Source organism: Mesoplodon densirostris, chromosome X (genome assembly GCF_025265405.1).
Source record: "Mesoplodon densirostris isolate mMesDen1 chromosome X, mMesDen1 primary haplotype, whole genome shotgun sequence".
NCBI lineage: Eukaryota > Metazoa > Chordata > Mammalia > Artiodactyla > Ziphiidae > Mesoplodon > Mesoplodon densirostris.
In genome coordinates, this window is record NC_082681.1 from 101607628 (window position 1) to 101625246 (window position 17619).

The 17619-nt window shown below is 38.4% G+C and overlaps 1 protein-coding gene across 3 annotated transcripts in view; it reads left to right on the forward strand.

Moving 5' to 3' along the window:
- MED14 (mediator complex subunit 14) overlaps positions 1-17619 on the forward strand; it is a 75026-nt gene that overhangs the window by 23265 nt on the left and 34142 nt on the right. For all 3 annotated transcript variants that reach the window (XM_060087015.1, XM_060087013.1, XM_060087014.1), the window contains exons 12-16: positions 838-916; positions 5944-6103; positions 9541-9735; positions 10125-10259; positions 12659-12735. In XM_060087015.1, coding sequence (XP_059942998.1) covers positions 838-916; positions 5944-6103; positions 9541-9735; positions 10125-10259; positions 12659-12735 — 646 coding nt within the window. The remainder of the gene's footprint in view (positions 1-837; positions 917-5943; positions 6104-9540; positions 9736-10124; positions 10260-12658; positions 12736-17619) is intronic.

Sequence of the window (17619 nt, forward strand, 5' to 3'; positions counted from 1 at the left end):
GCCACCATGGTCAGGTTATGGTGAGAGCTTTCTTCCTGGCTTATAGTCATCAGCCTTCATGCTGTATCCTCACATGGCAGGAAGAGAGAGAGAGCAAGCTCTCTGGTGTCTCTTTATAAGGGCACTAATCTTATATGAGGGCCCACCCTCATGACCTTATCTAAACCTAATTATCTCCCAAAGGCTCCACCTCTAAACACTATCACATTAGGAGTTAGGGCTTCAACATATGAATTTGGGGGGATGCAGTTCAATCCATAGCAGTGCTCTTCTAATTTTTTCTATACTTTTTTCTTTAGTTGAACTCATTTTATATTTTGCTTTTTGCTCAACATTGTATTATTAGCATTTTCTAGTGTCATTAAAAATTCTAAGTGACATTTAGCAAGCTAATCTTCAGCCAACAGCTCGTGCTTATGCCAGAGATCATTTGTGTTTAATAAATAAACATTTTAATGGAGTTATATAATTTTTAAGGTTCTAAGTCTAGTAATACTATGAGTTTTAAATACATACAAATTAATAATATTAACTAATTAGACTAAGTTTTGGTAATTAAACTATAGGCAAAGAATTAATTCGTGTTGTTTGTTACTTGTTCTTCCTGCTAATGTACATTTGCTATTAATTATCTTAACTGTAACTCTCCCTAAATGTTAAAGAGGGAAAACAAATTAGATTAATTTATGCCTCTTGATGCGTTTCGTTTGGTTTTTCTCTGACTCAAAAATAACACTACTTTCTGCCTAAAACAATAATTTTCATTTAAATTTTGGGCTACCTGGATATCTTGTGTCTCATGTAAGCAATTAATTAATGAAGTGCTTTATGCTATAGACCAGGCCACACTGGATGACATGGAGAAGTCTGTGAATGATGATATGAAACGGATCATTCCTTGGATTCAGCAACTTAAGTAAGCCTATTTATTTAGCTCAAAACTAAAAATGGAAACTTCTTTTGACAAGATAATGCTTTCTTCTCCATCATTGCTCTTGATCACCCACTATCCTTAATGTTTATGACATGAAACTTGAGTACCTTTTGGTACTTAGAATCTAAATTTTCTTGGAGTAGGTCCAAGATGTCAGTGCTTTGTATCAAATTCCCCTCTAGAGCAAATATAGGTATGAAGGGCATGACACTCAGCTTTGATTCCTTTCCACATTTTCTCCTGTGCAAGCACTCTACCAAACACTTACACAGTGAATTTTATTGTATCTAGAGTTCTTTGCAATAAAGTCTTATTTGCTCTTATCTGGGATAATCTTCACGGTATGAATCTACCAACTGACACTTTCAGAGTAGTCATTTCTGCTTCTCTAATACTGTCATTCAGTTTGTCTCAGAATCCTTTGAATGCTTCAAACTGTTAAACTAAATAAAATTGAAAATGGAGCTAGAGATAATTCTGTGAGGTTTCATTACCACGCTGGTACACAAAGGTACCATTATGGCAACTCTAACAGACTCTTTTTTAAATCAATAAAACAGAATTCCAAGGGATAAAAATAAATATCAGAGATTAAAACCAAACTGGCAAATGGCGGGGTGGGGGAGTGGGGGTGTGGGGCCAGACTGTTCAGTGGGATTTAAATACTTAAATCTCGATAATTCACATCTTGCATAACTTACGGCTTTGGGCAGTTCCAGCTAATAGAAATATAACCTAAAACCAGAAAGTCAAGTCCCAAAAGCTTTAAACTTATCAAATGTGTATCTATACTTAAACTCACATTATTTATAGGAAAGGTCCCCTGGTTGTCACTTACAGTGGTGCTTCTCAGATGATCTTTGGTGAATGACCAGTTTATCACTAATCTATCATGGGACATTAATTTTTTTGAAATAACTATTGAAATATAATTTACATATCATAAAATTCAGCTATTTTAAGTGTACAATTCAGTGACTTGTATTAAATTTACTGAGTTTTGCAACCATAACCACAATCCAGTTTTAGAACAATTAGAACATTTCCGTTGCCTCAAAAAGATGCTCATTTACAATTAATCCCCATTCCCAGCCTCAGCCCCAGACAACTATGAATCTACTTTCTGTTTTTGTAGATTTTTCTTTTCTGGACATTTCATATAAATGGAATCATAAAGTATGTGGTCTTCTGTGACTGGCTTCTTTCATTTAGCATAATGTTTCGGGATTCATCCATGTTGAAGCATGTACCAGTACTCCGTTCCTTTTTATGGCTAACTAACATTCCATTGTATGGCTAGGCCCCATTTTATTTATCCATCAGTTGATGGACATTTGGATTGTTTCCACTTTTTTGGCTCTTATGAATAACGCAGCTGTGAGTATTCATGTGCAAATATATGGCTGGACTTCTCATTCCCCTAGGAATGGAATTACTGGATCATACAGTAAATTTAAGCTTTTAAGGAGGTTGCCATACTAGTTTCCAAAGTAGTTGTGCCATTTTACAGTGACATCGGCAGTGTCTGAGGGTTTCCATTTCTCTACATCCTTGCAAGCGCTCGTTACTGTCTTTGACAGTGGCCATCCTAGTGAGTGGGACAGGTATCTGACTGGTTTTTACTTACATTTTCTAGGGACTAATGGTGTTGGGCATCTGTTCATGTGATTACTTTTTTTATAATGTGCGGTGAAAACAAATTCTAGAAAAAAGAATTGATAAAACATGTTCAAAATATAAGCCCCCATTTTTTTTATTAAAGTGAACAGACATAAAATTGCATTTCAATACATAAAATCAGAACAAAAAATATAAGAAAAAATTCAAAATCTGTGTTTTTCATTGAAAGTGAACATATACAGACAAGATACTCTTCACTCAAATTTTTTTTTCTCTTTTTTTTTCTTTTTTTATCATCTTTATGGGAGTGTAATTGCTTTACAATGGTGTGTTAGTTTCTGCTTTATAACAAAGTGAATCAGTTATACATATGTTCCCATATCTCTTCCCTCTTGCGTCTCCCTCCCTCCCACCCTTCCTATCCCACCCCTCCAGTCGGTCACAAAGCACCGAGCTGATCTCCCTGTGCTATGCGGCTGCTTCCCACTAGCTATCTACCTTACGTTTGGTAGTGTATATATGTCCATGCCTCTCTCTCGCTTTGTCACAGCTTACCCTTCCCCCTCCCCATATCCTCAAGTCCATTCTCTAGTAGGTTTGTCTTTATTCCTGTCTTACCCTTAGGTTCTTAATGACATTTTTTTTTCTTAGATTCCATATATGTGTGTTAGCATACGGTATTTGTCTTTCTCTTTCTGACTTACTTCACTCTGTATGACAGACTCTAGGTCCATCCACCTCATGACAAATAACTCAATTTCATTTCTTTTTATGGCTGAGTAATATTCCATTGTATATATGTGCCACATCTTCTTTATCCATTCATCCGATGATGGACACTTAGGTTGCTTCCATCTCCTGGCTATTGTAAGTAGAGCTGCAATGAACATTTTGGTACGTGACTCTTTTTGAATTATGGTTTGCTCAGGGTATATGCCCGGTAGTGGGATTGCTGGGTCATATGGTAGTTCTATTTGTAGTTTTTTAAGGAACCTCCATACTGTTCTCCATAGTGGCTGTACCAATTCACATTCCTACCAGCAGTGCAAGAGGGTTCCCTTTTCTCCACACCCTCTCCAGCATTTATTGTTTCTAGATTTCTTGATGATGGCCATTCTGACCGGTGTGATGATATCTCATTGTAGTTTTGATTTGTATTTCTCTAATGATTAATGATGTTGAGCATTCTTTCATATGTTTGTTGGCAATCTGTATATCTTCTTTGGAGAAATGTCTGTTTAGGTCTTCTGCCCATTTTTGGTTTGGGTTGTTTGTTTTTTTGATATTGAGCTGCATGAGCTGCTTGTAAATTTTGGAGATTAGTCCTTTGTCAGTTGCTTCATTTGCAAATATTTTCTCCCATTCTGAGGGTTGTCTTTTGGTCTTGTTTATGATTTCCTTTGCTGTGCAAAAGCTTTTAAGTTTTATTAGGTCCCATTTGTTTATTTTTGTTTTTATTTCCATTTCTCTAGGAGGTGGGTCAAAAAGGATCTTGCTGTGATTTATGTCGTAGAGTGTTCTGCCTAAGTTTTCCTCTAAGAGTTTGATAGTTTCTGGCCTTACATTTAGGTCTTTAATCCATTTTGAGCTTATTTTTGTGTATGGTGCCCTGTTGCTATGCTCTCCTCCGCGGCTCCAAAGCTCCCCGCCTCCGCCACCCGCAGTCTCCGCCCGCAAAGGGGCTTCCTAGTGTGTGGAAACCTTTCCTCCTTCACGGCTCCCTCCCACTGGTGCAGGTCCCGTCCCTATTCTTTTGTCTCTGTTTATTCTTTTTTCTTTTGCCCTACCCGGGTACGTGGGGAGTTTCTTGCCTTTTGGGAGGTCTGAGGTCTTCTGCCAGCGTTCAGTGGGTGTTCTGTAGGAGTTGTTCCACGTGTAGATGTATTTCTGATGTATCTGTGGGGAGGAAGGTGATCTCCGCGTCTTACGCTTCCACCATCTTCCGCCCCATCTCACTCAAATTTTTTTTGTTGTTGCGCAAAGTCATAACAAAAAAGTTGAGTGAAATAGCAATCCCATATATGCTTTAAAGAATATCTTGTACTTACTATTCACACATTTATAACTTATATATATTACATTTGTAATAGATTTAGAATTTTTAATGTGGCAAATGAGCTTGTTTCTGGTTTTTTGTAATTTATCTAATCCCGGTTGGATTGATGATGATGAAAATCACAGGAGATAATGTGTATCTTAAGTGTTTCCATGTTTTTTTAAAAATAACGTACATAGTAGAGATACCACTCTCACAAAGGTATGTTGATGAGAGTGGAAGTAGAGATCTGAAAGCAGTTTTTGCAAGTTCAGAATATTCGTTTTTAACTGTCATCCAAAATGAGGCAAGTATTGGTGTATTTTAAAAAGTTATTTTCATTCTTTTATTAATAGTCAGTTCTAGCAATTGATCCTGTGAAGCTGTAGTTAAATTTGTTTTTCAGGGTGAAAAAGCAGTTTCCAGATTCTGTCCATTTTGGGGGGTAATAGTTGACAAAGTGCACTTAAAATATTATATATTAAACATGGTTTTACTGCACATGACTAGTACACATTTTGTATCACATGCGGCTCACCACAAAAATGCAACAACATCCAAACTGGTCTGTGCCCTGTTATGCAAGGCAAGCCTACTGATCATGAGCTTGGATGTTGTCACACTGTTAGGTTGCTATGAAAAGCTTCTAAATTTGTATTCTTATTTTTTGAGTTGTCTCATTGTGGATCAGTGAGAGTTTGTGTACCAATCATTTTATCCCTTTTTCACATATTATATGGTATCCTAGCCTCAAGGATAGGTAGTCAGATAAAAGGAATAAGAGGAGTACTGTAGTAGAAGCATCAAAGTGAAATCTGGTGGCTTAACTGAGAGAGAGGGGAAGAAGGTAAGCAACACTTACTGGCACCTGCTATGCATACCCGTCACTTTATATGCACAGTATAAAAACTGGGACTGAATATCTCCAGTGATACCAGAAAAATGAGATACTTTTATACTTGTTGTTTGTTGTTCTGTTTTGTTTTATAAACACTTCAGGCATTTTATAAAAGATGTTGAGATTAGTTTGTGCTGTCTTATAAACCATAGGAAATCTTTCATCTCCTATAATAAACTGATACAGTGTCTCAGCCTTAATATTAGTTAATTCTACCTTATTAATTAAAAACCATTCACACTGCAATTTAAGCTCCTTAAACTAGAACTAGAACTAACAGTCCAGTACAAAACTAGAGAAATGATTCATCATTATGGTCATGTGTCCTTTTACTAGTTCAGTTAAATTTCATATTAATTCGTTTCTTAGTGGTCTTTAATAATCTATTTATAAATCAGTAGCACACAGTTAATCAGAAAAGTCTATGATTTTGTGATTTGGATTATCTCTTTTAAGGTTTTGGCTTGGACAACAGCGTTGCAAACAATCTATAAAACACTTGCCTACAATAAGCAGTGAAACATTGCAGCTGTCCAATTATTCAACCCATCCTATTGGAAACCTTTCTAAGAATAAGCTGTTCATTAAACTTACCCGCCTTCCACAATACTACATTGTAAGTATGCAAAGGGGTAATTTGGGTGATCGAGTTCAGTAATTCTATTAGTATCTTGAATAATTTATTGTTTGGTTTAATTTGCAAATGTATTTTATTGGATATTTGAATTTTGTATAGTGATTCTCAACCCAGGAGAGGGGAGAGAGATGGTAGGGATGAGGGAGAGAGGAAAATCATGTCTGTAAGAAGTTACATAATGATTAGGCAGGGTTGGTGAATATAAGGTGTGCCCCTATCCCTCACCCTAGGATCTCTCCTGTAGTGAGGCCTAGTTTCTGCTTGGAATGAGGCATCTCTGTGTAAGAAAAAATTTGAAAGCAACTACTGTGAATGTTTGGAGATGTTTTGGTGTCAGATGAACTTGTTTGGTTTTAATCAAATGTTAACTTGCATAATGCTGCCTTTTAAATATGGCTGACTAAAGTAGCTTTATTTTCTCATCCTTAACTGATTGAAGGCATATATATCCATTTTATTGATTGCATGTACCTTTCAGTACACAGTAAAATCCTCATTCCTTTTACACTCTAGATGTTTTCTAGTAGTTTCTTTGAGATCATTGAATTGGTTAAAATTTGCAAGAGTTTGAAATATGGACTTATATATTTTATAAATATATTTCCTGCTTGTAGAAATTTTTGTGTACACTGAGTAGATACTTCTAGATAAGATTCTAAGGTGTTTGAAACCACTTAATTCAGGATTGTTGGTTGAAGGTAATGGGATTGAATTTTTTTTAAGGTTTTAAGCTGTACTTTTAAAAGATACTGTCATAAAAAGGTAGCCTGATATATCTTAAGTTAGGGTTACTTATGTCTTTGAATAAGTCTGTCATTGATGTGAAGTTCACTTTTTTCTGAATTCTAAAATACCAGCTGTGAAACTAGATCTGGGACGTGACAGAGGATTGTTCTTTCAGTTCTCCGTGAGCTGCCCAGTCTACATATGAAATGATATACATAATAATCAAACCTGTGAACACACAAAGATCTTTTGTACCCAGCCACACACAAAATAAAATGGTTATAATTTATTACTTTCTGACCTTATTTAGTATCAACAAAAAGCCAGGCTTTAAGTTTCAGTGACTAGTGATTTACTATAAAGCAATAATTTGTTTCACATGGTTTAGACCAAAACTGAATGTATACTACCCTTCATCCTGCATCTTTCTCACTTAGGGACAATACATTCATATTAGTGGGAAAAACTACCATGGACATTAAGAACAGAGGAAAGTCTTACTGCCTTTAAATGTCTTTCTGCTATTTTACTTTTGCCAGCTTTATTGAGATATAATTTATATACAGTAAAAATTCAGACGTTTTAGTGTCTGAAGTTTAATAAATGCATACAGTTTTGTAACTGCCATCATCCCCCAGAACTCCCGCATGCTCTCCTCTATAATCAGACCCTCCCCCCACTCTCATCTAGTGACCATGGACCTGTTTTCTGTCTCTGTAGATTTGCCTTTCAGTTTAGTTTCTTTCACTCAGCATAATGCCTTTGATTTTCATCCGTATCGTTGTATTTATGATAGTTCATGCTTTTTATTGCTGAGTAGTGTTCCATGGTATGGATGTATCACAGTTTGTTTAACCAGCCTCTCATTGAAGGCCACCTGGGTTGTTTCCAGTTTGGGGCAATTGTGAATAAAGCTGCTATAAGCCTTTGGATATAGATTTTTTTGTGAACATAAGTTTTCTTTTGGATAAGTAACTAAACGTGGGATTGTTGGGTCATACACTAAGTGTATGTTTAGCTTTATAAGAAACTGCCAAACTGTTTTCCGAAGTGCCCAGACCATTTTGCATTCCTGCCAGCAATACATGAGAGTGCTCGTTGCTCTGCAATTCTTGCCAGCACTTGGTACTGTGATATTTTTTAAAAAGTTAGCTATTCGGGACTTCCCTGGTGGCTCAGTGGTTAAGAATCTGCCTGCCAATGCAGGGGACACGGGTTCAAGCCCTGGTTTGGGAGGATCCCACATGCTGCGGAGCAGCTAAGCCCACGCGCCACAACTGCTGAGCCTGCGCTCTAGAGCCCGTGAGCCACGGCTACTGAGCCCTTGTGCCACAACTACTGGAGCCTGTGCTCTGCAACAAGAGAAGCCCCCGCAATGAGAAGCCCGCACACCACAACGAAGAGAAGCCCCTGCTCGCCACAACTAGAGAAAGCCTGCGTGCAGCAACAAAGACCCAACGCAGCCAAAAATAAATAAATAACTTAATAATTTAAAAAACCTCATAAACCACAACAGTAATTTCTTAAAAAAAAAAAAAAAGTCCATTCTGATAGATGTGTAGTGGTATCTTATTGTAGTCTTAATTTATGCTGCCCTGATGGCTGATGATGTTGAATATCATTTCATGTGCTGATTTGCCATCCGTATATCTTTAGTGAAGTTCCATTTTACTTTTAATCCTTCCACTTCCTCAGGTGCCTCAGCGTTGATCCTTACGTGTTGACCAAACAATTTCCTGAAGAGAGTGTGTGAGGAAGAGGGGGTGGAGAGAAGGGAGGCAGGAACAGAGACATAAAAGTATGTGTTGGTCAAGAGCCTTGTCCAATGGCATTCATTTCTCTCACTTCTTAAAGTATTTAGGGGACTTTTCTTAAATTTCAGATAGACCTTGAAAATAGTAAACTGTTATAGTGAGTAAGAGCAAGGTCTCTGGATCCAGACTTCTAGGATCAAAACGTATCACTTCTCAGCTCTGAGACCTTGCGCAATTAACCTAACTTTTTTATGCCTCAGTTTCTTTATCAGAAAAATGAAGATAAGAATCCCTACTTCATAGAGTTTTTAGGAGGACATCTGTCAAGTACTTAGGACAGTACATGGCACACAGTAAGCTCTATATCAGTGTTAACTACTGTTGATGTTATTATCCTCACAGTGACTGTATATTTCAGTTGAAAAATTAGCGTTTATATGCTTCCAAGTATGAGAGGTAGTTGTCATTTTTCCTCTGCCATAAGAGTGGAATTCTTAGGCTGTTTCATTGGTTAAGAGAGACGGCAGGGCAATTTAAAATAGATACCATTCGAGAAAATCTAGAAGACCTGCTGGACTTAAGCAGAAAATGTTTTCAATTTATAAGCTAAGGTATGAATTCAAGAACACCTAATGCTGATAGTCTAAATGTTCCATTTGCTCTAGTTTATAGTTGCATTTACTTTTATCATTGTTCTTTAGCCTGATCTATTTTTTTTAGAAAACAAATTACAAATATTTAATATTTGTAATTACAAATATTTACAAATAGTTAATTGCAGTGCTTTTTTTTTTGAGATCATGACTGATGTATCCTTGTTTAAAGAAAAAAGACATCCACATTAGGTGGATGAGCCCTACTTGATATAAGGAGGAAAATATCCAACACTTACCAGTTATGTCTCTGAGTCTCATTTCTGATTTGGGGCCTTTTTAGGTTGTGGAGATGTTGGAGGTTCCCAATAAACCCACACAGCTGTCATACAAGTACTACTTCATGTCTGTGAATGCCACAGATCGTGAAGACAGCCCTGTCATGGCCCTCCTGCTGCAGCAGTTCAAGGAAAACATCCAGGAATTAGTTTATCGTACAAAAAACGGGAAACAGCCTAGAAGCAGTACCAAGCGCAAGGTATGATCACATACAGAAATGAGCACAGGGTTTGCGTGTATTAACTTTGCTGTGCTCTTTAACCATTTTTAAATGGGAAAGAATTTGGTATGGCTTTTAAGAGACTGAGCAGCAATAAGGTTTAGGTAACAAATGTCTACGTATTCTTGAAAATGTTTGTCTCTTAATTAATAATTATATACCATTTTCCAAAAGACAGCTTATTAAATACATAATATTTACTACTAAATTTCCAGCGTGCAGGTCAATATTTGCTCAGTAAATATTTGTTGAATGAATTAACATTTGTTTTGGTTAACCTTGACTTTTGTTATGGTAGTACAACTGCCTTAACTAATTGCATCACATGTACTTTTTTAACCCACTTGCGTTCTTTACTTAAATTCTAGTTGTCTGATGATCTGTGTCCAGTAGAACCCAAGAAAACCAAACGATCAGGAGAAATGTGTGCCTTCAATAAAGTTCTAGCTCACTTTGTCGCTATGTGTGATACAAATATGCCATTTGTAGGACTTCGGTTGGAGGTAATTTGGGGTACTCTGAGTAATTTTTAGATGCCTTGCTAAAGCTACATGAATTCCATTAGGAGAACCAGATGGTTGTGGTCACTTGTATATTTTGGGAGGGGTGGGGTTGAAATCACAGCATCTCGTGGTATACATGTAAAACATGACTTAAATTATTTCATCTCTCTGGTTCCAAATTGTGGGCCTTCTGTTCTTTGTGGAAATGGGAAGTAAATTCTTCCTAGTTTAAAAAAAAAAAAAAGGACAACTTTTGAGAATTAACATCTTGTATACCTCTTAGGAGCATTATTTACCCTTTTAGATATGGGTAGTTGATAAAGGGGTGGCTCATTGTTCAGTGGGTGAAGCTGTACATATTGCTTACTAATAAAATTGGGTTCCTTTCTGAGAAGCAGGTCAGAAAGAATATTAAACTAAATTTTTACTTTTTTCCTATGGAAGAAGCAATAGACTTACGCAGAGTTAGTGTCTTTCAAGAGTACACAATTGTGATATCCAGCATGATCCCCAAACATGAAAGTAATGGGAGGTAACAGAACCTGCATTTTTGTATTTCCAAAAAGGGCTTTGGCCAAGGATGGGCAGCCCTTAAAAGTAATACATCAAAACCTTACTTATTTCCCTCTAGTTTAAAGTTTTACTCTCTGTAAGACTCCTCCCCTCTGTAAATTATTGGGAATGAAGAAGAGACCTAGAAACATGGAAGTGGATTATTTCAGTTGGGCTGATGATGATAGTCTTGGGAAGACGTGTTGAAAGCATTTTGATGCTTTAGAGCAGGAATCAACAGACTTTTTCTATAAAGGGCCAGATGGTAAATATTTTAGGCCTTTGTGGGTCATAGTCTTTTATTACAGCTTTTCAAATCTGCTGTTGTAGTGTGAGCCAACCATAGCTGATATTTAAACAAATGGGTGTGGCTATGTTCCAGCAAAACTTTATTTACCAAAACAGGCAGTGGCTGGATTTGGCCCATGAGCTGTTGTATGCCAACTGCTGCTTTATAGGGCTTCGGGATCTGAAGGCCGAGAATAAGGTGTGAAGTGTGAGGAGCAGCAGTAGCCCAGAAAATCCAAGCCCAGAAATAGGCTAAAGTAGATACTTATGTCCACGATGTCCCCGCTCCTAGAACTGTGAGCTTGACGGATGTCCTCTTGTCTGGGAACTGGCCAAAGCTCCAAAACTGTGCAGTGTCCGTGCTTGTATCTACTTAACTGTGTTGTTGGGCTTTTTCATCGTGCCATGTGGATTGGTTACATGAATGTCATTCAGTTACTCCCTTGCAGTGGGAAGGGAGGCTACATGATGCCCAGGGGCAGTGTAATGCCTCATTCATTGTCTGCTGTCTTCCCCCTTACCCACAGGCTAGAAGTCGCAAAAACTTGTGTCTTCGTAGTGTCCCTATAGACACCTGTAGACATACGGCCTCTGTCCCCCTTCTCTGTGCTCCTATACCTGTTGCACACATAGGCCATGTAGCATTCTGTAGTAGTCTACTGAACTCAGTCAAGCTCTTAAAAACTTAATTTTTTCTTCTCTCAATGAAAAAGACATGTTAAAGGTAAAAGCAAGCACATTTTCTGCTTAAGGTAATTTATATTGAGATGTGAATAACTAGATCTAGTCTTACCAGGAATGTTTATATTTCTGATCCATAGAAGAGAAGCCCTCCCACACTTTGCTTCCTTTTGAATCTGGACCCCTACTGCCTATTTGGTCAGCAGCTATTTTCCTAAACCTCTGCTCTTCCCAGGCCCAAAGAGCAGGGCTCAGTGAAATGCTTAGGGCTGCCTTAAATCCTTTCTGGAACAAGGTGGGTATAAATAAATAAATACTCTGTCAGAGTATAAATACTTCTGTCAGAGAAGACCTGGGAATACGTGCTGAAGGCAAGCATTTTGCTAGATCAGATGACTTCCTGGCATACCCAGATAACCTGTAGTTCCACTGATAAGGTCTCAGGCACTATCCCTGCATTCATCCTTTTAACTCATTTACTGAATCCTCCAATTGGGAATGATATCTCACTGGGTAAATGCATAAAGTGGAAATCTTTTCTTCTTGGGTTTCACGGAGGAAATAGTTGTTAAAAATAAAAATGTATTCCAGAAAAGTTATAAACTGAAAAATATTGTTTATGATGAAAAATGAGATGTGGCTATGACTCGAACTTTGTTTTCAAACAAACATAATCGAATCACACAAGAAAACCAGTCTTATTTGGTTTCCCAGGAAATCGGATGATGGGGGCACAATGCTCATGCCTGATACGTTGTCACTTTGGGACAGAGTGACCCTAGTACAGATGCCACGAGAATAGAGACGATAGTACTTAGAAAAGGTAGTTTCCTTTGTGAAATTGGGGGTCTGACATAACTGTGCTTTTCTCTTCTCAGCTGTCCAATCTGGAGATTCCACATCAAGGAGTGCAAATGGAAGGTGATGGCTTCAGTCACGCGATTCGCTTATTGAAGTAAGTCCCTGTCACGTGTCTGACTTGGTGCCACACACTGCAGCCACACTGCCAGTGCTGCTCCTCTCCTTCCGTGAGTCAGCACAAAGCCGAGTTCAGAACCTGCGGATGTCACAGGTTTCTGCATGGAATTACTACAGTCTGGGGGAGCATTCTCTTTCCCCTGCCAAGTGGAGATCCAGCAGCACTTGGTATTTTAGGATGTCGTTCCTCTGGCTTATCTTTCATTCATTCAGCAGGTGTTTACTGAGTGTGAGTACGTGTCAGCCTTGAATTCTGATAGGGCCCTTCAGGATGCTGTGGGTTCACATAGCAGGGGGATCTGGGCCAGTTCAGAAGTCAGGAAGGGAATCCCTGAGGAAGTACCAGTTGTACCTAGACTGAAGGAGGGGTGAGAATTAGCCAGAGGAAAGGGAGCTAGAGTGGGAGTGGGCACCCCTAACCAGAAGGAATAACTGCTAAAATGAAGGCTTAGGGGGAAGAGAAAGCTCGGCATCCTGGAACTGAAGGAAGTTGGGCATGGCAGGAGTTAGGAGAGATGAGCCTAGAGACATAAGCAGGAAGGGGTCAGATCCTGTAGGGTCTTTGTAAGTGTCCTTAGGGAATTTAGACTTTACCACAATGGCAGTAAGAAGCCATCAGATGATTTTAAGCAGAAACTGACATCATTAGATAGGTGTTGTTGAAAGCTCACCCTGATAGGGGAACAAGACTGAAGTAGCAAAACTAGTTGCTGAAATGGTTCACACCAGAGTTCTTAGTAGCTTGGACCAGAGAAAGTTCCATAAGGACTTAGGGGATGAAATCTTAAGGGGTTGGTGATTAGATTGATGTCGAAGGTGAGAAACAGGAGAAGGTGGCAAAGATAACTCTTTAGTTTTATCTTGGGCAAATGATGGATGACAGTGATGTTTTCTGAGACGGGACCAAAGATGTGAGTTTGAAGGGGCTTTGCTAAGTTTGAGGTGCCTAGACATCCCTTTGGGCAGGCAGGGTTGTGTCTCAAGCCCAGGTGACTGGTCTGGGCAGGAGAAGTAAATGAGTCAGTACCAAGGTGAAAGTAATTGAGCGGGGATAGTAACTTAGATCACCAGGAAAGAGCACGCGGAGGGAGATGGGCAGAGGGCTTGGTTCTAAACGGGTAGAGGACAAGGGGGGCAATGGATGCTTAGAGGGAAAACTAAGGCAGCGTGTGTGATTTATAAGGTGACCAGGATGGACTTGCAAAGCTAGAATGCCATTTAAGAGATCACCCTTTTTTTTTTTTTTTTTTTTTTTTTTTTTGCGGTACACGGGCCTCTCACTGTTGTGGCCTCTCCCGTTGCGGAGCACAGGCTCCAGACGCGCAGGCTCAGCAGCCATGGCTCACGGGCCCAGCTGCTCCACGGCATGTGGGATCCTCCCGGACCGGGGCACGAACCCGTGTCCCCTGCATCGGCAGGTGGACTCTCAACCACCGCGCCACCAGGGAAGCCCAAGAGATCACCCTTTTTGGTGCACAAAGCAGTTTTCTTTTTTGGACATTTGTATTGTTTATTAGACATTGCTTAATAATATAAATCATAGAAGCAATTTTTATTTATTGAATTCCTTTCTGCCAAGACATGGCGGCTCTGCAGTTTGAGCCAGCAGGGCTTTAATTTTTGTTACTTGGGAATCAGTTTGCCCTGTGGAAGGTGGGAGGGACTCGCAGATAGCGCGCACTCCACCCATGTGTCGTGGTGCTCACGTTAGATGAAGAGTTGAAGAACTAGAATAGCTGCCCTGCCTGGTTACCTTAATGCCGTCTCCACAAAAAGCTTTCTGGGGAGAGAGCTGGTCTTAGAATAGACATCAAAAGGAAAATGTAAAACTTTTAATTAATTTGCCTTTGGTTTTATATTACTTCTGCCTAAAGTATAGGGTTTTTTTCTTTTTACTCTTTTTGACAACTGTAGATTAATAGATGATAACATTTGTGTTCTATTCTCTTAGTTATATTTTTCATGTTTTGCAAGAACCTTAAAATATATTGCTCTCGGCATTTTTACAAAAGAAATTTCAGTCCCCTTTATTCTTGAACTCAAGAGAATTCATTATAGTCCTTACCTGGAGAGGAAGCACTTCATATTTTTTAATCTTCATTTTACAGTAATTTTTGAGAAAGTCTTTACTATATCCTGGCTATTGTTTCCTTTATTTAAAACTTAAAAGGAAAATGTATAGAAATGGATAAGGAGATCTGTTTGGTACAAGCTGTCCATTATCGGGGGAAGGAAAAAATAATGAATGTCTAAATATGATTTTATTAAATTAAAATCTGGCATAGATCTAATTATAATTAGTAAGTAATTGCTCTAATTCATTTAATCTTCAGAAACTCTTCTTTTAGGCATTTAGTCCTAGGTATATTCATACTAAATGGGAGTATGACTTCAAAGCTTTAAAATTGAGCACATTTTTCTTCTCTTTGCTAAAAAATATGTTCTGTTCTTGTTCAGCTTATCTCCTTGAAAATCTGTTGAGCAGGCCTCCTTGCTGTATCTCTGAAAATATCATGGTAAACACCTTAGACTGCTCTGGTTCATGGGCCTGTTGCCTTGTACAAACTCAAGAGCCTTGATCCCACCGCACAGATGACACAGTCTCGAGAGCAACATGCTCGCAGTGCCTTGTTTTGAGCTCTTAAGCAAACTTTCCACCCTCTCCTGAACTAACATTACAGTAATGGGCAGTGGTGCTGGTCCTCCAGCCATGCCCACAAGGTTTTTTCATCTCGTGATTCGTTTGCCTCTGGTAGCTTATGCAAGTAATGCACAGGCCCACCTCTTTTTTGCAAGTTGTGTGACTCGGCTTGTCAGTTATGCGACTGAGTCCTTCTGCATATGCACGTGCAATCTATATAAAATCTACCCCACTTTCCTTGTAGGTGCAATTGTGCTGCTTTTACTAGCACTTTCAGTGATCTTCCTCCCCACTTTTGCACCGTGGGGACATAACGTGGTTACTGATGTTTGTAAAATCCCTCAGAACGAAACTGACACACAGCACGTGATGGCAGAGAAGGAGCAGTGCTGATACACATCTCCCCTAGAAGACCAAAGCTTACTTTCTAAGTTTGTTCAGTACTCAGAATTACAGGAGAAAAATCAGTCAGGAGTAGCTGTTTAGATCAAAAAACTTTTTTGAAATGATAGAAATTTTCAGATATGTTAAATCCATTGTCCGGGAAACATCTTCCTCGGTTCTTAATTTTTGGCGAATATATTGAATAATAGTATTTTGTGTTTGTTACGATTTTGTCAGGTTTCCTTTTGGGGGAACCTGTTTTTTTTTTTCCACCTCACATGATCATTCAGGGAGGATTAAAGTTATTGTTATTTCTCTCTGTTACATGTATAACCTTAAAAGCAAGTAGATATTTTGCAGGTTCCTTGAAATAAAGCCAATTATATCGGTATCACAGATTAAGAAAGTGACATAGAATGCATTTTCAGGGTCGTGTTGTCCCTGAGAACATAAATTGGAAGGAGTCTTACTTAATTCTTACTTCAAAACATGCTGACTTCTATGTGTTCATTTTCTAACCAGATGGATTTCATGAAATACCTATTTTATGTGAAAGAAAGATAATGTACTGCATTTGTATTTTCAAAATCAGGATTTAAAAAAATCTATCTGAATTGGCTGCTTTATAAGTACTGTGGGTTAGAGGTACATTTTGAGGGGTACGGGCAGGCAGAAGTCCTCAGTATACCCGAAGTTGAAAGCATATGTGCAGTGTATGCAATTTCTGTAATAACTACCCCAAATAATGTTGGACAGAATCTTCTTGGTAGTGAGTGATATGATAACAAGTATGTAGTATGAAATATTAACTTTTGAAAAAACTTTAAAACCTGTACATTTAAAACAAGCTGTGGTGGAATTTTTAATTAACTGAGAAAATTTCAGTACATTAATTCTATTTTTATGCAACCTGGATAGCTTTCTTTCCCCCTACAGATTTTATTTTTTTACCATATACAATCTCTGTCTCTTTTTTCTCTTAAATTGTTTATTCTAGGTCAGTGGTTCTCAACCTCAGGGCAGTGTTCCCTGCCAGGGAACATTGAGCAATGTTTGGAGATATTTTTGGTTCTCATTAACTGAGAAGAAGGGGTGGGAGGTGCTACTGGCAGCTGGTAGGTAGAGGCCAGGGCTGCACAGGATAGCCCTCCACAGCAAAGAATTCTGCAGCCCAGGATGTCAATGTTGCCGACACTGAGAAACCCTGTTCTAGGTGTTATATCTGAATGAGAGGCTGGAACCAAAATTCCATGTTTCTAGTTATATTTGTTGTTTTTTTGCTTAGATTTTGATAATTATTATACCAAGTCTGATAATTAGCTCACCTTCCCTGTGAGTTGAAGGATAATGTGTAATTAAATATTATCTCATTATTTCATCCATTACTGAAAAAGACAGCCAAAATATATTACCTCATCATGTTTTATGACAAATAAGATAGTTCATAAAGCTGCAAGAGATGGGTATTTTCAGACACCGAAGCTAATACATTCCTCTTGTACATGTGGTATATATAAGTGACAGTATGTATGTTAAATGAGTTGATACATGCGTAGCTCCATCACAATGAGTTACCTCTACAGAGGAGGAGGGGAGAAGGTGGGGGGAGATAATGAACCTGAAATTTTGTCATGGCAGTCAGTGATCAAGACTTGGTTTTACTGCAAGGAGAAACTAACATATATGAATACCTGCTGTATCAGCCACCATAAGTACTTTATATATATGTTTTGTCATGTTTTAAAATCAGTGACCCATAAGGTAATCATTTATCTCCATTTTATAGTTGCGAAACTGCAATTCAGAGAGGTTGAATGTGGCTGAGTCAGAATTAGA